Source organism: Pungitius pungitius, chromosome 8 (genome assembly GCF_949316345.1).
Source record: "Pungitius pungitius chromosome 8, fPunPun2.1, whole genome shotgun sequence".
Taxonomy (NCBI): domain Eukaryota; kingdom Metazoa; phylum Chordata; class Actinopteri; order Perciformes; family Gasterosteidae; genus Pungitius; species Pungitius pungitius.
Window position 1 is genome coordinate 11,691,093 of NC_084907.1, and position 24,015 is coordinate 11,715,107.

The 24,015-nt window shown below is 47.5% G+C and overlaps 1 protein-coding gene across 1 annotated transcript; it reads right to left on the reverse strand.

Moving 5' to 3' along the window:
- Positions 1-1,613: 1,613 nt before the first annotated feature.
- wnt4 (wingless-type MMTV integration site family, member 4) lies at positions 1,614-17,199 on the reverse strand. Its single transcript, XM_037448366.2, has 6 exons — positions 16,642-17,199; positions 5,755-5,836; positions 5,430-5,583; positions 4,707-4,838; positions 4,350-4,492; positions 1,614-3,816 (listed from the first exon to the last, which is right to left on the reverse strand). The coding sequence occupies exons 1-6, from the start codon at positions 16,716-16,718 to the stop codon at positions 3,346-3,348; spliced, it is 1,059 nt and encodes a 352-aa protein (XP_037304263.2). The 5' UTR covers positions 16,719-17,199; the 3' UTR covers positions 1,614-3,345.
- Between the last annotated feature and the right edge of the window lie 6,816 nt (positions 17,200-24,015).

The following is a 24,015-nucleotide window of genomic DNA, read 5'->3' on the forward strand; positions in this document are numbered from 1 at the left end:
TCTCCCTCTCTCTCCCCCAGTAATCACCACACCGGTTGCTTACGGCTGGGAATGAGAGCTCCCTGGTGGAACATTAGCTCGGGGCGGTTGCCCGTGATCTCCGTCCTTTTTCAGCGGTATGAAAGCTAAACAAATAATCTTTGGGCCACGGAGGGAGCAAACGATTCATTTTTTTCTTTCTTATTTCACTATCTTACGTCAGAATTCACAATAAACTGCAGTTCTTTCTGCTGTTTGGCTCCAGCTTCCGTTGGATCTGCTGCAGGGTTTTACAAAGCAGCTTCAGCGTGCATTGACTTTGGCTGCACCACTTCCTTATGATGCACCACCTTATTTAACCCTTGCATACTTCACAGCGCAATCAGCTTTACACATGAAAAAGAAACAAAATGCATGTTTTTTAATGATGATTTCACTTAAAGGATCCAAAACTACCCGGCCTCAAGTATCTGTCCCCCTTTGATGAATCAAGAATGAATTGTGAACAACATTGTCAGCGGTTGTATTGAGACACACTAAATCTGGGGATGGTGTCCTGGATATTGTTCCCCCACTCATTTTGATAATACGTTTGGAGCCGAACTAAAACCTGTGCAGCGAGGATCATTTAGTCACTCCCCGCGCTTATGAAACCATTGACACTGGTATCTCGAAAGCAACGTTTCTTTTGGTTTATTTGTATTCAATACGTTTTTGTTGAGTGGCATTTCGATGACACATCAGTGTGTGTCCCTTGGACTTGTGGCGTCCTTTTGGGTTGCAGGACAAGCACAACAAAGTTTTATTTTTCACCAACATGTAATTGGAGAAATGATGAGTGCATTAATGTGTTCTTGGCTATGAATAATTTCACCTAAAAGGTTTGACTTAAGAGAGTAAATGGAACTTTATCGAAATGGCGGCCACAAGTAATGATTAGTAAATATTTGTGAATTCTGATCTGAGTAATGGTTGAACATGTAGAGAAAGTCATACACACAGGAAGAGCTCGTATTCCTTTCCGCCCTTTCTTTCAAATTCAAAAGGATTCAGCTGATCTTAAAACTTTGTCTTTATCAACCAGCAGGGGGCGACTCCTCAAGTTTAAAAAATAAGTCAGATTCATAGTTTATGAGAACTTCTCCTTTGATTTATTACCTCAGTAAACATTGTAAACATTGTAAACTGTAACACTCTCAATCCCTACTTTTAAGTTAAGTTATGGTGCTTTTAGTGTCAATTCGACTTCAAAGCACGGTATCCTTGATTGACAGGTCACTGCTGCTACCAGAGACTGTGATGTTGTATATGTTTATCAAAGATTTGCATACGTAATGTATACATTTTTGGGGTAGTTTTGGACTGAATATTGTCTGTATGGAGGTAAGATATTAGCACAAAATATCAACTTTATTTTCATTCCACAAATATTTGAATCAGCTTCTATAACCGTATTTTCTCCATCTTAACTTTGACACAAACTCATACGCGAAGCAGTAAAACCCTGGTGTCAGCCTCTCGTCTTTGCCACAACCGCAGCAAACCACACAAGGCATCAGGAGTTGTCTGACTGACTGTCCATCTGTGTGACACACACACACACACACACACATTTCCCAATCAGTCTAGGCCATCATGAGGGCTTGATGAAGGACACCAGGGAGAATGGGATGGAGCTCCCATCCGGTTCTTCACATGCGAAGGTCTCCAGATGATATGCTGTACGCGGTAATGTATGCCACATTTCATGGGTGTGTAGAGGTGTCAGGGCTGCTGGGGAAGGACCTTTGAGTGTGCCTCACACAAACAACACACACTATCACACACACACACACACACACACTGACAAAATACTGCCCAGTGCACACTGTGGTCACATAATAACGCAGCGGAGAGACACGGGAAATGGGCGATTTTATTGAAATATGTGTCTGTCCGTCAGAAGGGCTCTGTGTGTGTGTGTGTGTGTGTGTGTTAGAGTGTGTGTCTCAGGGCTCGGTGGTGGATCGACCGTCTCCATCTCCACCCTCCTATCCTCTCATGCACACACACAAAACACGTAACACGACAACAGTCATTTTTGACACAGCATATATTCCGTATTAACATACATTCATAGGCAGTATAGTCTTCTTCAGTGTATAAGTCCTTACAGATCTACAGCACGTCTCTATAATGATAGCACGTTATTAAGAGAAAGCTTGGCTTCGTGGTGGTGGCACGAGACGACAATGGTCCTGACAGTGGCATGGGCATGTGTGTGTGTGTGTGTTTATGGGAGTGTATGGCCCCATAGCCGCTTGTTGGGGCTGCGAGGGCTCGATGTGTGCTTGGAGAGAAAGTGCTTCAGTCATCATGCATGGTGAGCATGCCCCTCCTGTGTGCGTGTGTTCTCACATTATGTGTGCGTGCGTGTTCGCCGCTGCATGTGTTTACTCGTGTCACTATTAAGCCAACACGCTTCTTAGGCAGATGGCGCCGTGCAGGTGGAGGCCGTGATCAACGAGCGAGACGCAGATCCGTTTCGTGGTGTGTGTACAGCAGCTGTGGATGAATACAGGTGTTGATGTGGAACAATGTTTGCTGAACATCACCTGCCAGTAATGTACTGAAAAGTCAGGAAGGAGGTCCATCAACGTCCTCCTGACGGAAGGACAGTGAGTATACGTGTGTTTGTGTGTGTTTGTGTGTGTGTGTGAGTGAAGCAGCATCAGGGCATTGAAGGGGGCAAAATAAAAGACTCATCCGCCACTGGACCTCAGCTCAGGACAGCCATGTACACTCGGGGAGCCAATCACGCGTTCCTCCTTGTTGTTCGAGTCCCCGTCCCCAGCACTCCAGCGGAGTCCTCCCAAAGCAGCAGCAAGGACAGAGGGCAAACAACCCTCCTTGACCCTAACCCAACCCTTTAACCCCACCCACTCGCCTGTCCAGTCCAGTTTGTCCCTTATCATCTCCATTGGCCCGTCCCCCCCTTGTAGGCCCGCCCCTCGTCGATCTCCTCAGTCTCGTCAAAATAAGTTAAATATTACAAAAACAAGAAGCATCAATAGACACAGCGAGCATGTGAGTGACAGAAAGTGAGAGACGCTCTACTCGAGAAGAAACAAACTGCCTCTGTAGGTTGGCAAGTGATCCCATGCACGATCTACTGGTATCCATGAAGGTGTCATAAAAGGAATAGGACGACGTTTGACTTCCCAGCCCCTCAGTCTGTTGGCCAGTATCAGGAGCGTGCTCTCAAGCAGCAGAGGAGGGAGGTTAACAAGTCTTTCTTGCTCCCTCGTGGCCTTTGTAGTCGAGCATGAGCTTGTGGGGACGTTCGCTTCGTTCACCAGCAGTGCCCTCTGTGCCTCGCTACTCCCATCACCGGCAAGTGTGCATCTCCACCATTTTGCGACACTGTTTGCACTTGACATAACAGCACCAGTGGAACTTACAGCTGCACCTGTCCACCACCTCCACCTCCTGCGTCTGGAAGCCGCGGCCGCAGCACATCAGCTCGCAGCCGTCGATTGCCTTTGACGTCCGGTTGCACTGGCGACCCATGGTGCCCAGCATGCCCGGCGTGCGCGGGTCATGGTCGCAGAAATCCGGACTGGGTTCCAGGTAGACCAGATCTTCGTCAGTATGAGGTTTGAACTGGGAGTTTCGAGGCACCAGGACTTTGGTGGTGCCCACCTTGCGCTGCTCCACCTCAGTGGCGCCATCGAACTTCTCCTTGATGACGTTGCCCACTTTGCGGAAAGGCGGCATGGCTTTCCAGCAGGTCTTTACCTCACAGGAGCCTGACACGCCGTGGCATTTGCACTCCACACGCATGTGGGAGAGGATGGCCTGCAGAGAAGCCAAAGAACCTTTGGTCAGCAGAAATACCTGCAACTGACGTGATGACAATGCAATGCCGCTGTGGACATTTTGTGTTTTTAAGTTGAAATGCCTCATATGACTTGAAGACAAACTGGATTTATTTGAATGACTCAAATGACTTTGAATCGTCTCATTCTACTTTGGACCTATCGATCTACCAATCTAGTCTTGAATGATTCACTTTACTTTAACTTGTCTTGAAAGTCACTCAAAACCTTATCCCAATTAACTTGAGACTTGACTTGGATTATTTAGTATCACTTAAGACCTGGCCTGGATTTGTCTCCTGGATTTGACTCTGGACTTGGCTGCAGCCTCTATTGACACCTACCTAAATAGATTCAAGACCCGGACTTGAGACTTGGACTTATCTAGAAAATGGAAAACTTGACCTGGACTTTTGACGGAACTAAAACGGTGGTTCGTAAAAAAAATCTGTTTTAACAGAAGTGCAGTGTGTTACAAAGGGCGCATACTGTATGCCAAGGACAGCGCGTTACCTTCCTGCCAGCCTCGTTGTTATGCAAGTTCATGAGAGCCCGACTGGAGGACTGGCCTTTACTCCTCTCCCTCACGTCAACGAAGGACTGGGAGAAAGCCACGCCATATGCAATGTTATCGCTGCAGCCCGACCACTGGAACCCTGATGAGAATAACGATGTACAAAGAATTATTCATCTGAAAATAAGACATAAAATCGGTCTGGCCTTTGTCACAGTGAAACATAACGAACATAGTTCCAACTTACTTTTTAAACTCATTGCATTAAAATGTACTGGATTAGTTGGTCCTTCTGGTTTCTTTGTGTGTGTGTGTGTGTGTGTGTGTGTTTGTGTGGAAGGGAAAGAGAGACCTACCCTCTGGACTGACTCCATGTACATTGTGGTCGCAGCCACATTTTTCCAGCTCTCCGCTGCTGCAGGCCCTTGTGACCGCAAACGCCACACTGGCTGCTGAGATGGCATACACAAAGGCGGCCTCGCGGGTGCCTAACACATACACAAACACAGGCACACACAGGCGTATTGTTTCATTATGTAACTGAAAAGAGCTTCTCGTTTTGACTGGCAAGGACGGGAAAAGACTGCATTAAAGTCTAAGGGAGGGAGTTGAGACATTGACATAGACGAGCTGGTTGAGCCCAAGCAACTGGAAACCAGCTCTAAAATGTCCCACTGTTTCGGAATGGAAACGACTTGGTAAATGGTGGTCAATCAGTCGTAGGGTCAGCCGTCTCATTCCGTAGCTTCAAAGCCATCGCAACAGCTTCCGCTCAATGGCGAATGGGTCAAGCAAACACAGGACTTTCTCCCAGGAGACCCCTGTTTGTTTTCCCAGTGAATCCATAAGTCAACATTGACTCATGTTAAGTAGCGTAAGCTGTGACACAACGTTACTAATTGACATCCCGGCCTGAGCATCAGCTGCATCAGTTTACTGAAGTTATATCACTTACATCACGTGGCAGGTCGGGGAGGAGACTAGGTTTGGTATTCACTGTCTTTCAAGTAGGGCTATTTTTTGTACCAAGATACTTGGTGGGAGTCGGTGACAGGAAGGGTCACAGTGCATCGTCTTACCCTGCGTGACCACCTTGCCAAACACGGGCATGGTCTCCAGGGTGGAGCAGTTCCATCGGCGGTTGCGAAACTGGAACTGACACTCGTCGATAGCCAGCTGGGCTCCTCGGCGCACCGCGTCCATCACCTCCACACTGCGCTTACAGATCTGGACCTGGAGTGGAGACACTGCGTCAGCCACCAACACAGCAAAACACTCAAACGGTACTGAGGTGCCATCATCAAATCACTGCCAGGTACCGAAATATTGATTTCCCACGGTGCAAGAAAACAATGTTGGACCCACTTGACAGTAAATGAGGTGCATAAAGGTCGATGTGTGTACCTGTCTCTGGATGAGGCCTCGTAACCTCTCGCACGTCTCCTCGTCCCGGATGCTTCCCACTGACGACAGCTTGGCCAGGTACCTGACAAAATGACAACCAACAGGACCTCAGTAAAAAGTGTTTGATGTCTATGTTTAAAGTTCCAAAGTACAGCATGTTGTATCTGCCGCAGTGTCACAGTTATTGAAAGTCCTGCAATGATCACCCCATTGAGATGAAGCACATGTTGTGCACAGAGGGGTTTGGTTCCCATGACGTTGTGGGGTTGTTTTGGATAAATGTCTGCTTGTGAGGACACTGAGAGGAGGGAAAGTGGCTTATCACACACACCACCTCCAGGCCAGACAGGTCGGGGAGATATAGTGCATACACACAGACACACACACACAATCTAAGATGGGTGAGTAAATGGCTTCAGTCTGGAAGCCCTGACCCTCACACATCCACCTCACCTCACTTCAGTCTCATATCTGCAGTCCCAGCTGCACCTTACAGAAATAGGAGCAGCCCTGATTATGTACCGTCTACGCTACTCAGAGCGCACTCACGTAAACGTATGTTGAGTCTAAAAAACGTACTTTCTGGAAAACAATGGAAAGTTTTGCACATCAACTCATTCCTGGTGCAGATCCACATAACACAGTCATGGCGCTTTTTTTGTTACATTGTGTGAACAATGTGTAGACAAGACAAAGTAACATTTCGGTGAAAGAAATGGCAAAGAAATGGTAATTCATGCTCTCAAAATTCATATTTGTGATCCCAAGCGTGTACCAGGGAGAACTACGCTGGACACTGACATAGGTGGTTTTATCCAGTCCTAATCTTAGAATGTAAGGGGGGGGGGAATCAGCACACAACATATAGAAAATATATCAAACATAAACTGCAGTCAAACTGAGCCTCAATGAAAGCAAATTGCTTCAAAATGAACTTTCAGGCCATCATTCCATCCCTGCAGACATGTTTTTCCTTAAGGTTTCTCAACCTTGTTTTATGAGTTGTGGGTTCCTGAGACCACACATACCTCTGTAAAGCCCTGCTAGTCCGTCTCAATCAGGCTGCGGCCCCCATCCAGACTGCAGAGAGTTCTGCTGTCGGATCGTTAACAGTAACGTACAACAAGTGGTGGCGTCCTAATGATGGATCTCATTATGTATGGATCCACTTTTGGAAGGTCCTCCACTCTTCTGCATCCTGCGGGGTTTGAGTGGTGATGTCCGCGCGTTGCATTGGTGCATTATCCTCATGGCTATTTGTAAATGTGGCGGTATAATTAGTACATCATCCCTGCAGAGGTCAAACAGCTCCTCCTCTCATCCACCCTCTCATCTCCTCCTCTCAACAGGCCAGATAACATCTCTCTCTCGCTCCGTTTCTTTGATGGACTTCTGTTTCTCATCCCCTCCAGACAGTGTCAGTATTCAGCACTCATCGCTGCGATAACCCCGCTCTCTGCCACTCCACCACATCTCCACCACATCCGCTCACATCCACCCTCAGAGGTGACTTCGCTCTCCATCCACATTTTGATGAAACTTTTTGATGCATGATTTTCTTTGAAGCTCCAAAGGAAGTCACATGACTTTAAACCATTGATTCTCAGCTTGTGGGTCGCGACCCAGTAGTGGACCCGTTTTTAATGGGCCTCGGAATGGGAAAATAAAAAAAATTCCTCCTGTGATTTTATTTTGAAGGGACTTTTTTAATGCAGCTGAGTGTCGTTTTATTTGCTGGCTCGTCCGTCCATGTTTTCAGCACCCTGTGCCAGGTTGGGTCAAACCATTCTGATATGGGGGAGACATTGGGTTTTTAGGATAATTAAACATCCTGAATATAAAATATAAAATTCAGCTTATGAACTTGATTTTGAATAAATTTGAGAAGTTGAAAATGTTCCTTGATTTGGGTTGCGGCTTGTCATCAAGGGGTGATGGTGGGTCCCGGAGCCAGACCAGTTGAGAACCACTGCTTTAAACCAAACTAAGCAGTTTTTATTGTGGTAACCGTTTCACTGCAAAAGTACAAGTACAAGGGACAAGTACAGGCAAACATTTATATTGCCAGTGCTCTAGTTTAGACCGATGTCCCCCAACCCAAAATGTGATTAACTTTAATAACAGCAGCCGCATGTAATCAAGAGAAGCACTGAAACCTGTCCCAGGAATAAATGTAAAAGTAATAGAAACTTTATAGAAATACTCGCCATATCAAAAACGAGTATTGTGGTTACAGCTTATTGAAGACGTCATAAGTCATGGCTGCAACGACGAGAAGGTCTCCTTTCGTCTTTTACCACTGTGATTAAATATTTGTGATGCTAACTTAAGCTATACTCAGGCTTTACTGGCCATGAGCGAGTTGAGTGAATCTTAACTCTTGAGGGATCCCTTAAGCCCGCTGTCTATATTCGAGCCCTCTGCCAGGTTATATTTTTTCCCAGAACCTACAGGTCCTACCTTCCACGTTCCTCCCGGCGTGGACGGAGTCCAACTCGCCTTTGGCCAGCTCTCTGATTTGCACCATTGTGGCAGCGAGGGGCTTTTCATCAGCGCCATGTGTGCTGTTTGATCCCCCCCGTGTTGCTTAGCGTAGCCTCGGGGCAGAGCGCTACTTTAGGCCCGAGGCGTCCAGCCGGGGGACGATGAGAGATACCGAAGACCAGGAGACGGGAGCCCGTTGGGCCGGACGGCATCCCACGCGCCAAGACACCGACAGCTGGATGGCGTCCCGCTGGCCTGACATTCACCCTGGAAACCTTTCATAAACATACGATAAGCCCTTATGCGCCTAATGTTTCAGGATAAGTGTTTGTGTGCGTGTGCGTGCGTGTGTGTGTGTGTGTGTCTGTGCACGCGTGGGAAAAGTTCTGCCGAGGCCTTGGGCCGGTGTGTGTTAGGGTTTTCGTCCCTGTCTCGCTTTTATCTGCTCGCTCTGCACGTGCGTGCCCTTCGCTTCCCAGAGACGAGGTTAACGGAAAACGCCTCAACGAGGAGTCCAACCGTAGAAGGAGACACACACACACACACACTCACGCACACCTTCATCCCCTCATCTCGTCCTCATTCCCCTGTGGTGGTTGCGTGCTTAAATCCCAGGGGCCTAAGCCCAGTGGAGCCAGTGGTGTTGTGAAGGCTGCGATGTGTAATGCAACACAAACACGCCAACGCAGCGCGGTCCAGGTGGAATGCTCCATACCTCCCACCCAGAGCCCCCCACGGCCTCATGGGAGGCTCACCCTGAGAAAAGAAAGAGATAATTCTAAACAGAGGAGCTGTTTATGACGCAGGGTGTAATCTGGAGACAGGAAATAAAGGCTTAGAACCACACAAAACTCCTGGATTACTGCATTTTTATGAAAATTGAAGGAATGGAAATGAAAAGTTGCTAGGAACACGTACAGAACATAATCCTAACCCTGCATTTAAGGTGGATCTCGTTGGGATTATTTGGAATTCGGAGTTTGTGCCTTTTCAGGAGTCTTGAGTATTTTTGTTTGTCCTCCCTTTTTAGGTTTTTCAGAATTGTGTGCATAGTTCTGTTTGTTCGTGTGTGACTGTGCAATAAAGAAAAACTGTGTCTCGTCAAGACTGACGAAAAAAAACAAGTTGGATTTATTCTTTTCTGGCAACTTGTGAGCAGCATGTTTCACTACTTCATGCAGACAAGTTAAGCTTTAGTTGCAGTGTTACTTTATTTTTCAGCATGTCAAAACGAAGACAAGTCTGTGAGGACTTGAGAGAGGTCTCCACTTGTCTCCACTCATGCAGCTTAGCGGTTTCTTGTCACCTTTTCCAGTCTCCTCACTCAACATTGAATATAAAGCGCCAGACAAAATGTCCTTAACAAGTAGGCCTGTGAAACTGGCTGAAACGGAGGCCTAAAGGAGAGAGATTAGGGACAGTGGAGAAGAGAGAAATGCAAGGGGGGGGGGGCAGACTTAGTGGATGTGCAGCCTGCACACATCTGCACGACAGTAATGTGCTTCAGTGAAATCCATCTTTTCTAATGTGTATTTTTATGAAAATACCCACATGTTTGCCTTTCCAGCAGTGAGCACACAGCAGAGGTAAATATAGCATGGATGGCGAGAAGAAGCGCTGTGCACGGAGCGCCCTGCTCGTCTTCCCTCCATGCATGTCGGGAGAGATTTAAACCACTCGTATAAAGACAAATGTGACCTGGGACTACAGACCCCCGAACCCCCCCCCCCACCCCCCCGAACCCCCCCCCCCCCCCCCCCCCAACAACAGGATGTCAAACCCAGAGTGAGCTGTAGAGGGCAACATCCTCTCAGTTTAACTTCAGCCGCTTTACCACACAGGAAGGCACCTTTTCTGCCTCCTCTCTCCTTCTGGATTGTATGATGTAACAAAAATACAGAAAGGAAGCCTGCAAGAAGTCAGAAAAGTCTCCTCTTCTCTAGTTTCTGAAGGAATGTTTCAGATGACAGATATTTTAGACATCTAGGATTGAATCTGGGATCTGGAGCTTAACAATAGAGTAATGTCAGCTAATACATCAAATATGTCACATTGATCTACACACACACACACACACACACACACACACACACACACACACACACACACACACACACACACACACACACACACACACACACACACCAGACCACCAGACCTGTGCCACTTCAAAAGAGAAGTGGTTTGGTTTGTTTCGACATGGACCCTGTTGTCCCCAGGTTTTTGTGATGAAGTGGATAAGAAAAAATAAAAGCAAAGCGTGGAGACAGTAAAGCAAAAGAGGGGGAAGAGGTGAGAGTCTCATGAGTGTGTGTGTGTGTGTGTGTGTCTGCGTGTATTTATATGCTGCCGACTCCACTAGAGCTCATTTCCCCCTTAAAATAACATGCTGTGCCAACAACACACACACACACACACACACACAATCACACACTTTCACACAGGTAAACAAGGCGATATAAGCCGTGAAATCGACCACCTGCCTGGGGTTAGTGGCGTGGCCTCTGCAGGCCAGGAATCAAGTAGTGTGTGTTTGTGTGTGTGTAACGTACTGATGGCATCAGCCTCTCTCCCTGTTCGCCGTGCCTTCGATTGTGTTGACCTGCTAACCACACGGGGAACGATTGGTACAAAACGTGGCGTTCAGGTTCAGAGCGACTAACGGCGTGCATGATCATGCTCGCTTTGGTCTGAGCTGTGTGTGTGTGTCTGTTAAACGCCCCCCATGGGGTGCTGTGGAGGCCACATGAAGTAGATAGCACCAAAAGCCACCCCACCCCATCTCGGACTATTGCAGAAAATAATCTCTTTGGCAAATACACAATGCGGATGTTGTGAATGAACTACACCGTGGTCACATGATGTCATGAGAGGGGGGTAATGCATAACACGGCAATCTTTTGAGCTTGTGTCAGAACATCAATGTCCTTTCGAGGAAGATAACCAGAGACACACTGAAAAACCAGTTGACTGCGAGGAGGGGAACCAAAGTGCAAACGTATTTGCAGGGTTGAACCGTTTCAATGGATTTGTTCTCATGAAGAACTTGTGAGAAGCTGGGACATGTTTGCTTTTAGTAAGAAGGTATGCACCTTGTCATTTGACCAATATTTACAAAAGACTTAAGAATCCACAGCGGCGGTAACCATAGCTTTGAGCTACATGATGACCTCAACTGGCCAACGTGCTCGTAATGAATACATTAAACTACAATAGGGGAACGGGTAAGTCTTTAGTTTTGCATGTTTTTAGTGGTAAAACAAGATATTGGACACATTTAATTTTTGACCCAAGATGACACAGGAAAAATTTGAGCATTACCAAGACAATTAGGGCTCGTCTTTTGGGGACCAGGAGTTGTTGAAATATTATTAATTATGATTTAATTATGATTATAATTATGGCCTATTTCATGACTAAAGATGATATGACATGTTTCATAAAAGGTAACCCATTCAGAGTAAGATCTTATTATTATTGGGTTCATTAAAAAGTAAACCAAGAAGAAATATTAGTGCATAATGGATGTGTTTGAGGTTTTATTTCCTCATTCAGCTTGAATAGATAAGGAGATAAGCAGGCTGGCTGTGTAACAGCAGGCCTGGACATGCAGCAGCCCTGCTAACTATTTACACAGTTCACATGTATAAACTGTGTGTTGTACACAGGTGTGTGTGTGCACAAAGAAGCCTCTTTATGTGTGTTAGAATATTCAGCATGGTTCCCACCTGTCACTACTCAACTATCAACTATGAAGAGGAAATGTGTGTGGAGTAAGTACCTTAAAGAGGAGAAAGGTTTATACAGACCCAATTGTACCATAACAGTTACCCTAAATATCTTGCAGGATCTTAATGTGAGGAATACTGCTGCTCCATCTTTTATCATGTATTTGTACATTTTGGTAAATTGGCGAGTGGCCTGGAGTTACAAGGAGGGCTTCTTCTACCATCTTAGTTTTATAGAGGTTTATTCACACACTAATCTGTCATAGATGTAAATCGTTGCAACACCTCTTTCCCTCCAGTGCCCCCCGGCCTCTGGACCACAGCGCCTGTAGACGAGTCTCTATCATCATCAAAGCCTATCTGCCCCCCCGGCTCCGAGTGCTACAGGTTCATTACATTTGTGTGTGTGTGTGTGTGTATGTGTGTTTGTAGGCGCCAGTGTGTACCGCAATGCCAAGGTCTCTGCTTTCTCTGGTTACCCATCAGCTGCGACCTCTTTAGCACCTCACCACGGTTGTTCATGATACGTGCATGTATGTTCACACACACACACACACACACACACGCAGAGGCTGCTGTGTGCTGCGGTAGGAGAACATGCCTATCACATGTGTAGCACCGCGACTGCAGGGTATTTGGTAGTTTAGGCTCTTCTTTCTCCACCAAAACCCACGTGCAACCACACAGCTACTTCTCCGCCGTATCTCCTGCGGCGCGGCGGCAAACGGCGGCCCGAACGTGCCCCCGCTGTTCCCCCCCCCCCCCCCCCCCCCCCCGAAAGCAAACACTCCCCCTCTGGAGGCTTTAAAGGGGATGTCCTCTCCTGAGCAAATAAATGAGCATTCTAATCCCTTCTCCAGAGCACATTTGTGACGGTTTAACTGAACAAATAAATGAGGCCGTGCGAGGGCTCGCTCTCCCTTTTTGTCTCATCTTCAGACAGATGCCAGATGTAATCCTTCTTTTGCCACAACAGCGGTGAGATGGATTACTCGCAGCCGCAATGGTTGCCTTCGCTTTAAGTTACAATGGGGGACGTCGAAGCGCTGATGGAAGAAACAGAATAATGTCTTTATTTGACCTATTTGAGTAAACAGGACCATGAGTGAGCATATTGGCTCATTCCTACAGTGGACTTATTCTTGATGCCTGCGTTGTGTCCGGGTTGCACCGCGAAATCACACGGAAAGGTTCCGAAAACTTCCCTCTGCTCCGATTCTAGAGGAAACTACCCCAACTATCTGGCTCCCAAGGTTCATCCTATGGCGAGGCAGAACGAAGCTAATTAGCAGGCAGGAAGCCTATTGTCAATGCCGTTCTTTTCATGGTGACTATTTACAGCAGTGTGGAGGCAGCAGGCGTGGCCTCCATCTGCACGCTGCCACTGGCGGAGCCACGCGGCACAACAATGACATGCAGGAATCTCTTTCAACTGTTGCAACTGAAAAGGATAAAACAACTGGATCACTTCCTGTAAAGACAAGAGGGACGTCCTCTGAATGGTTCATTTGGTTGGTCAATAACCAATAGATATCGAGATTGGATTTCATACCCCCCTCACCCACCACACACACACACAGACACACACACACACTGTCCTTCTCTTCAGTGCATGCTCTATGTGGGAGTTGCAGTGTGCGTTGTGTTGCAATTGCAGCCATTGTGGTAATTACTGAATGTGCGCTACTGTTGGGGAATCCGCCAGTTTGCACGCTCAACACACACACACACACACACACGCACTGTAGCCCTGAGGCAGCGCACAGGTGCAGCAGAACCAGTCCGAGCAGGGTGAGAGGAAGAGGAGGAGGAGGAGGGTGGTGACGGAGAAACTAATGAAAAGTAGGATTGGGGCAGCGGGACGCTACACATGACTCAGCAGCCGCACACGTTTGGCAGCGTGACGGCACGCTGGCGGCGGGTAAACAAACAGTCTGGTCTAGTGAGACGTCAGAGCAGCTGAGAGGCGTCAGAGACATCGGAGCTGCTCTGAATCGTGATCATATGAAGACATGTTTGATGTGGGGAACAATAATAACCTGGAAGCAGAGCGAGGGAGGGGGGGGGTCGGGCACATGCACGGAGAAAGGGACCCGGAGGCCCGGACCACATAGAGAACAGCTTTATTGTTTATTTGATTGCATCTCAGTCTTTAAACAATGACAACCTGTCATATTTCTCCCCACAGGGCTGCAGCTAACTGATGATGTTTCAAGGTTAGTAAATAAATGAACTAATTGATTAACCAATATAGAACAGGGAAAGCCAAAGGCAACATTTTCATGCTCATTTCATCTGACCAAAAGAAAAATAAAGAAATCCTGAAAGTATTCAATTTACAGAAGAAAGAAGTGAAAGTTTGGCCCTAAAAATAATTCAGCCAGACTGCTCACGTAACACATTTTCATCCATGTTTTGGGGGGTAATTTCACAATCTTTCAAGTTCTGAGTATTATTTCAGCTTGTGCAAACCCAATGCAATACATTTGATGTTATCACCATCCCCACGAGGCTGCCTGGTGCTCACTGCCTTCTGTGGAGCTCTGGAGAAATAACCCTAAAGATGATGTCACATCCCATCTCTGTTTGGCCACGACTTTTAAGTGGAGGAAGTGAAAGTGTTGTACATCGTTTACGCTGTTCATTCTCTACATATGACATCCATCACAAAATAAAAATAAATGAATTTAATTGGAGGTTTTGCGGTTTTAAAAGACAATGTGATTTAATTGAATTAATTATTTTTTTTTGCATTATGAGGTAGGATCCTGCCTGAAATAAAGAAAAAGATAAAGACCATAAAGATACTTCAGGTGAGGCTTACGATGATCGACAAGCCGCTGCTACCAGACCCGTCTATTGCGGTTCTTCTCCTTTGCGTTGCCAATATGGCAACCTCCGTATATCAGAATCAGAAATGCAAAGATGGCCAAGCCCAAATTGCCAAACGTCTATGCTTCATAACAGCCCTCCCCAAACCAATGGGATGAGGTCACTCTGCCCCTTTCTGATATACAGATATAAGTTACAAACGGCCAATTGCAACTAATTGGAACCAAAAAGACTTGTTATTCCTAATCCGGTGAGTAGTGACGGTTGGTGGTTTTTAATCACTGACGTGGGGGTGATCGAGACCGACCAACAGCACCGATAAAGAGTCATTGCAATCAGCCCAGAGGACACAGCTGTTGCATGTGTCCCTTTTGGTCCGACCGAACACCAACTCTCTGGCTCCCCACCTTTTGGATCCCTCGAGCGTAGCAGCTGAAGCCGGAGCTGCAGGGGCTGGTTGAGGCGCTGAGGACTGACTTACAGATCTACCTCCACGGTGTGAGCCTGCCTGTACATGCCCGCCGTGTGTCACCACACCTTCAGCCCCAAACAGCACAATCACCCTCCACCCAGTGACAGAGTTCAAGGCGGACGGTGCTGTTTGGCAAGGCTCTCAGTTTGATTTATTCCAGAGAATCTGTCAGCGCTCGTCTGCTGCACCGTAGCACGTAGCACGTAGCACGTAGCACGTAGCGATCATAATGTAAAGTGAAACTGAGGAATTAAGCACAATAAAAAGTAGAAAAGTGAAACAGCGACTCTTTGGCACAGCGGCCACAACCTGACCCCCCCCCCCCCCCCTCACCATCACATGAGAGTGGAGAATGATGTTTTACAATTACAGCCATATTCATGGGAGAGAACAACAAGGTGACCCCCCCCTCGACCCCTCGAAGGATGAGCTGGAGCTGTATGACTGGCGGCAGACAAATGGAGAGGAGCGCTGCATGGGGAGGAATGCTGGAAGCCACCTAACCCCCCCCCAGACAGAGTATAGTACTCATGGAAGGAACAAGTGGCTGGTGGGGGGGGGGGGGGGGGGGGGGGTCCCACTGGGATCACAGGCCCCGTAGTCTGACTGCCTCAAACACATATGAGATATTTGTCTGACATGGAGCCTGTAATGACCTGGAGGAGCGTTGTCTTTTTCCTTGTCTCCTGGGGATAAACTGTGCAGTTAACTGTTATGGTGAGTTTAACTTTTTATTTATTTAGGCCATTTAAACTATTTTAGTATCATTTGGTGTTCAGGCACTGAGAATTTGTTGCAATATTAACGATTTTTTAATTTTTATAAATTACAATTTATCCAATGGTTTGTTTGGAACTTTCTACATCTTCAGATCAAATGCAGCTGAACATGACCCCCCCCCCGCCCCCCCCCCCCTGCCTTTTTTTTTAACAGCATCAACGTCACCTGTTCTAGGATGACCAAATATTAAAAACAGAATCCCTCCGGACACCAACTTAATGAACCATTTGTTATCAACCTGCACGTGGCTGACTGAATCGATTTAAACATTTCCAATCAATAATCTGGCAAAAAAGATGTGAGCCTTTTTATATTATAACTTAGTTTTGGAAAAGTGTCCTGGCTGGGGGGATGTAGCCGTGTTGGTAATTTATTAAGTCTGGGCGAGAGGGGGAGTGTGTGTGTGAGTGTGTGTTGATGGTTAACAATTAACCTGAGATGCAACTTTCAGCTTTCAGAAAGTAGGAGCGGACATGTGTGGATGAGGAGGCACGGGTGGGGGGGGGGGGGGGGGGGTCAGGTGGACGAGTCGTGATGCGGTTCCATTCTCTCTATATTCACGCAGTAAAAGAAGTGAGGGGTCCAACTTACAGCCAGTTACTCGCGTTGGCCGAGAGCAGCGCGCAGCAGAGCATCAGCACGCAGCGCAAAGCATATTCCTCGGTCATCTCGAGAGCGGTCGTCGGGGGGTCGGTGAGAGCTGGAATAATCCCGAGGTGGACTGCGGGCTGGTGGTGGAAACACAAAACACGCAGAGACAGGAAGGGAGCTGCGGCGGGGCTCGGTGCGGGAGGCTGTTAATCCATCGCCCCGCATCCAGTGGATCCTTCGCCGGGAGGCGCGCAGCTTCACGGTCCGTCCGCGCGGGTCCTCCCGTCCCCCTCCAGCCGCTCCGCCCTCAGAGGGGACGGGGAGAAGGGGAAGAAAAGAGGGATGCTACAAAATAAAACAAAATAAAATAAAAGAATCGGACCCTTGTTCTCACAGACAACTTTTGGCCGTGACAATAAAAAGCCGAATCGATCGACGGGCCCGTCCTGCTGCGGGACTTCTCTTCTCTCTGCGCCCGGACACATGCACGCACTCTGGTGCGTAAATACGCGGGGCCTCGCTCTCCACCGTCTGTCGGTGCGTCTGGCGGAGGAGAGATGTGCGCTGGCTTTAGTGGAGGGGCGGGCGCGAGGTTATAGAGGTATGAGCTGGATGGGAGGGTTGTTTATGGGGGGGGGGGGGGGGGGGCGGGGTCACAGCGCGCTGTCAAGGTACTGTGTGTGTGTGTGACTGTGCGTATGTGTGTAGACGGGACAATGTGCGTGTTTTTTTAGAGGTCTCCTGGGAGGATGCAATAGCACAGCCATTCACTAATGCCCCCCCCCTCCCTCCCCACCGCCCCCGTACTCAACGCACACATAAGCGCGCTCTCTTTCTCTCCTTCACTGGCGCTCCTCTAATCCGCGCGCACTTCTTGGCAGCGCCTCGCTCTCCCTGTCACACACTCCACCAAATATTCTGAACGAACTATTAAAAGCTTGGCTGCAATAAGTCAGGATTTTATTCATTCATTTTGAAACATAAAATCCCCAAAATTTGATAAATATCAACCCTCGCTAATGATGGATTGCGGGAGGATAATAAGGTGCAGAAAGTCTGTAATTAATACCAGTGATGACTCACTTGATTGTGGCGAGGAAGAGGAGCGAGGTGAAGGTCAAACGACACGAGATATTATTTACATAACAAGACAAAACATGGAGAGGAAAAGGGAAACACGAATCCCTTATTTCGTGTGCAGGGACATTACAAAGGACGTTTTCTTACTCCCAGGTACTTTATTTTTAACACCAGGGGGAATCTCAAAGTTTTCAAACATGTCAGACTGAATTATGGGTAAAAGTATAAAAAAAGATGGACAAATATAGAGGTCTATTTAACATGTTGCAGGCATGAGAAGCTTGGGTTTGGTCTGACTGCTCATTCAGTACGAGCTGCTGAATGGCATAATAAATAATATAATAATAATAAAACAGTAGTTGCAATATTGTGCAGTTATTCAAGAAAATGTCAGAGTCAAAGAGGTCCATTTAAGACAAATGTAACTTGCATAATGTTCTAGTTTTTGTCAAAGATGCTCAATATTCAGATTGAGACGAATGCTATAAAGACAGAATAAAGCTACATGCCTCAATTTATATAGAAGTTACCAACCGAGGGTTGAATTTAGGACAAAACACTTGTACAGAGATCAAAATGCAAGGACAATGGTGCAGCCATACAAGATGAGTGCAGGGTCATGAACGTTGGATGATGAGTGGTTAGTGCCTCAGTCCCAGCCTGCAGATGTGGAAAAGCCAGAGAGGTAACGGACCGAGAGCCGCTCTTCAGCTCGGTCTTAAGCCCATGTGGGCGTTCTTGTGTGTGTGTGGGAGGGGGGGGGGGGGGAGGAGGAGGAGGAGGAGGAGGTGGGGGGGGGTGAAGGTGGTAGCAGTGGTGTTTGGGGTTTGTGTGTGTGTCGTCTAATCACGTTTCACTTATTGGGTTTGAGGGAGCTAAGAATACACCCTGCCAGGCCGAGACGCTGCAGCCGCGCCACCAGCTGTGTGCAGAGTGGCTCCTGGCCGCCTCGCACACACTCGCACAAAAAGTGTGTGTGTGTGTGTGTGTCACCGTGACGTTTTTTTTATCCTGATCCCAGCGGAAAAGTCTGCAGGTTCTTTAGGAAGGAAAAAAAAAAAAGCGAAAGAACCCAAGCTTTCTGGCCCGGCGGAGCGGAGGGACCTGAATTCTGGGGGCTCGACCGTCACCTCCAAGCTTCTGCTTCACAGCCAGACGGGTGGCACCTGCGAGGCCCGGCGGTGTGGGACACTCACCCCGAGCGACGTCCTCGAGAGCGTCCGGGGTTTCCCACAGGCCTCAGTCGGCCAACAGGGGGGGGAAGTGAGTGGAGGAGCCAATCAGCAGTTCACCAAGCACTCTTTCCTTCCTGTGGTGGGAGGGGGGGGGTAAAGGTGGTAGCGGTGGTGGTTGGGACTAACCATGACCCGAATAACTCTAACCTTCATACGAGGTGAAGTGGTGTAAGTTGTGTTATATTGACGTTAGCGTATCAGAGGTTCATTTTTGGAAAGTCGTATCAAAGTTAACGAAAATAAATCACGTGACATTTAATAATCCACATTAATGCTCCCACCAACGTGAGAAAAAGGATAGGTTTAAAAAGTGATGATTGCAAAAGTTGACTTGCATACATTCTCTGCATTGAAATGAAATAAAAACCATTTCATTCACCACCATATGACAGTTACAAAGATGACAGCGCATCTACGACTCAGCGTTCACGTTGTCAAACTGCTCGCTGCTTTACGATTATTGGCATCAGGAATATATTTCAAACAGCAGTAGTCTGCACTCACATCAATACACACGTTTACACACCAACAATGCACAAATAACACATCAACATCATTGTCACTGACTTTGTGTTTTTTCTTTTTTGACTTTGGCTGCGTTAGGGTTAGGGCTAACTGACAGATTCTATAGTGCCTGTTTGGATGGAGAAACTCAATGGAAACGCGACCACAATGAATTCATGGATAGTTACTCAGGACTAAATTATGAATGGACGACAGAAGGATTAAAAGGCTGATGTCCTCACGCGTCCTCAGGAGTCCTCACGCGTCCTCACGCGTCCTTACAATCGCCAGCCGAAACTTTTGCAAACACACACATGTGCGAGCACTTGTGCCACCACTCAGCACTTTGGACTCACTGCTTCTGTGTGTTTCCATGGATTTTGAGTGTGAGCCTCACACATTCAAACAAGGTCAAGACACACACACACACAAACCTACACACGCACACATATGACTGTGAAAGAAACGATTATCCCCCATGGAGCCCTCAGACATCTGGGCTCGCTACACACAGCAAGCATGCAGCCCACACACACACACACACACACACACACACACACACACACGCACACGATGAAGACACTGAGCGAGAGGGACGGACAGGCGTGGATGGTGTGTGTTCTCGCTGGATGCATGTAACACAGGGGAAGGGGGTGGGGGGGGGGGCATGGTAGAAAAAGGCCTGAGTCGGAACATGTACCCTAACAACCCCACCATCCCCATGGCAACAGAAGCGGGCAGACGCCCCAATACAAAGGCATTCTGGGAAAAGCACAGGTTTTATATTGCCCCCCTGGCTTTACACTGCTGTGCCATCACCATGGTAACACTTGAGCTGCTGGGGCCCGCTGACTTGTACTCACGGGCAACACACACACACACACACACACAGGCAGTGTGTGGCCCCTGAAAGAGTTATGGCGACTCTTGACACGTCTCTTCCTCTTGTTTCTAGATCTCTCTCTCTGAAAGTGAAAGCACAGTTTATTCTTCCGTGGAGGGTAAACGGCTCTGTTGTCCCACTGCTGATGAGTCCAGGTGAGCTTTGTTGCAGATCGACCTTCACCAGGGACATGTATTTGACGTTTTATTTATGCTTTGAGGGGGCAACACTAGCGGCACTGTCTTCCCACAGGATTCCCTCATGAACGTCCTCTGCTTTGCCCTAATGCAAAAACTTCCACGTTCACATTTTGATCATCTTTAGATTTGCAGATGTGAACAAGGCCAACCTCTTTCTTTCATGGACAATGGGCCGGTACGAGGCGATAAATGACCAGGTTTCCCCTAAAAACCATTGATAAGATTGGTTATATGGTTATGTAAACACAGTCAGCCTTCAGACACACACACACACGCACGCACACACACACACACACACACACACACACACACACACACACTAAGTGGAAAAAAAAGAGTTGTATCTGCCATCCCTCTTCAAACACTGGATCGATGGTGTTCAATATTGACTGTAGATATCCGGTGTGATGCTCTGCTATCTCTCTCTCTCTCTCTTCGCAGATAAATCTTTTTTTGAGTAAATTCCACTGCAACAAAAATATGAAAATCAAATTGCATTTTCTATTCACTCGCTTAAACTTGTCTATGTTCTTATTGTGAATCAATGCTTTTTAGTACATTTAGTAGTACATTTAGAGCTCCATTATGACGTAACTTTCACTGCTGCGGGGGCCGAGCGGCCTCGGGGGGCTCCGTGTGCTGGGTGTGTGTTTGCTGCTCCCCATCACACAGATGAATCACATTTAAACTGGATTGTATGTACTGTCGGGCTTGTGTGTTGTATCGAGCGCGTAGTTACTGATTACCGTGGGTTGATGCATCATCTGACCCCCCCCCCCCCCCCCCGCCCCCTGTGCCCCAGCCACAACACAAAGGTCAGGGGTCAGACGCCCTTTGCCCCCTACCCCCCTCCCTCGCTTTGTCACCCTTCCTCCTCATCCTCCTTTTAGGTTCAGTCCTTTTTCCCCTCATTCTACTCAGAAGAAATGGTTGTGGTTATTGTCTGGATGCAACGAAGTAGATAAGGATGATGCTGTGTGTGTGTGTGTGTGTGTGTGTGTGTGCGTGTGTCAGTGTGTGTTAGGTGTCCCGATGGCTGTCTGGGGTCACGCCAGTAAATGAACAGCTGAGAGCGGTGATTTAGTCTGTATAAAAGCAGCCCAACTGTCATAACAAAGACTCTCTGACAGCAGGCCAACCGGAGACAAAGAGGAGTCACCGGCCCCCAGGAGGCCCCCAAAGACCCCTTTGGACACGCACATACTCACACACACTCACACACACTCACACACTTAACCTACACAGACAATGGGGAGTCGGCAGCGGGCTCCCGGAGGCCTTGCGAAGGTCCAGGAGACCGGACTGAGCTCTGTTGAAAGGACCCAAGAGGCGTCCATTACAAAGCCAGGCAGGCGTCACAGGGCGGCACAGCAGTCACCCGTGCCCCCCCCCCCCCCCCCCCCGCCTTCCCTAGTGCCTTCACTCAGCCTCACAGGGCGACACTTCATCAGCAAATAACCAATGCATGCTGTCTAATGCAGCGATATTAAAGGGACACTTGAATGTGCACTGTGTTGTTGGACGAAGATGGTTTTAGAGGATGAAGGTGGTTTGGCTTCCCCCAGTGTTACCATCGACCCCCCCCCCCCACACTCGCCCCCACTCTGCACATTTGCAGGTGATAGGACGCCGACTACCACCACAATCATATGAAACCCAGCTGTTGGAATTCCTGCAAAGTGTGCATGGAAACATCTTTTTGCCGTTTCCAGCAGCCAGTTGCAAAGAGTTGACATTGCACTTCTACAAAGGCTGTAGGACTCGTGATGGACGGTTTAAAGACAACGGTCCAACGTTGATAGAAATCACCTGTTGGATTTTTTGTCCTTGGTAAGCCACCTGACTGCCGGTGGCTAACGAAGCCTCAAGCCCAAGTCCTAAGACAGAAACACATCTTGAAATGACTGCTTGGGTCCTGGATGCCTGATAAGGAGACTGTTTTGTGTAAGTCTGCAGGAAAAAGTAAGACATTTCTCATGAAATTAAAACATTGAGCCTTGGAAAGGATCGAGCACCGCCATTGTTGCGGCAATTCCCCGTCATTGGTTTCCTCCTCACTTTTCCATTGAGCCGGTGACCTGCAGGAGGATGAGTGTGGGCCCTCCATCCTATTAGGCTTCGATTAATCAGCCTTTTATTTGGAGTCAAGAAGCGTGATGAAGAGAAGCATTGAGCCCTCTGTAATTCCCCCCCCACACACACACACACTCTTCTGCCCATCCACCTGCTGTGGCTTTGTCTGTGGCTTTGGAAGAGCTTTGGCTTTCAGCAAATTTCCGCCAATACCGACCACACACTTCTACAGACGTAGAAGAAATCAGCCGCTGGGCTTTTCACCACGAAGGGACATTTCAAAAATCTCACACTGGTGACATGTTTCCCAAAGTTATGATTGCAGACAGGGCGAGGCAAGTTTCACAGCAGGTTTTATAGACTTTTATAGACAGAAATAATCAAAAACACAGCCCTGCATAGCTGGTTGGAATCTGATCAAGTCAGAATTATAGCTCGAGACTGTGAGATTAACAAGGAGGTTGGGAGACAATCTGGTCAGAAAATGTAATATAATGAGGGCTTTTTTTCTGGCTGGGGTGAAACATTGCTCTCACTTTGCTTAGATTTCCAACATTAGCTAGACTACAACCAACTGTTTTACTTAACAATATCCCTTCAAACAAGGCTTTACTTGCTTTAAAAACTATGAATGTACAGCCAATCCAGGCAATAAAATGTCAAGCTCATGGTGGTTTCTGAAGAGAAATGGCAGGAAAGACATTCTTTCTCAGGAATGTACAAAATGCCACAACAATCCATATGAAAGTTGTCCCAGTCTGGACCAACCTGGAGGAACCAACCGACCACCTTATCAACACTAACATCCTTAAAGCCAAGCTGGTGCTGAGAGGTTAGTGCGTTAGTATTAGTTATAGGATAACTGCCTCGGACAGATGACCTGATCCCACGAGGCTGGAGAGCTTCCCTTTTGGAGCGAAAGGCTTTTGTTGAAAAGGTTGAAGCAAGGGGCGATGGAGGAGAGAGGGTGTGATGGGGAATGCAAGGTTGCTGGTTCGAATCCTGGCTGCCCCATGTGCCATGTCAATGTGTCCCTGAGCAAGATACCCAACCCCCTAACTGCCCTCTAAAAAAATGTAAAAAGCATGTATTAAAATGCAATGTAAGTTGCTTTGGATAAAAGGTCCAGCTAAATGACATGAAAAAGAGGCCGTGTGCCTCCTGAATGGTTCGTACCTTTGGTCTCTCTCTGGTTCATCATTTACTAAAATGGGAAAATAAGGTATGGCATCTGACCGATATTAGTCATTCCTGCTTCATACAGTCGGCAGCCAGTAAAATATAGATCTTTAGATGCATCTTAGATGCTCTGGCGGATTACGACTCAATGCTGATAACGCTGCATAATCGTAAAGTCACAGGGTTTCTGATACCTGCCCTGTTACCACAGCAACCCACT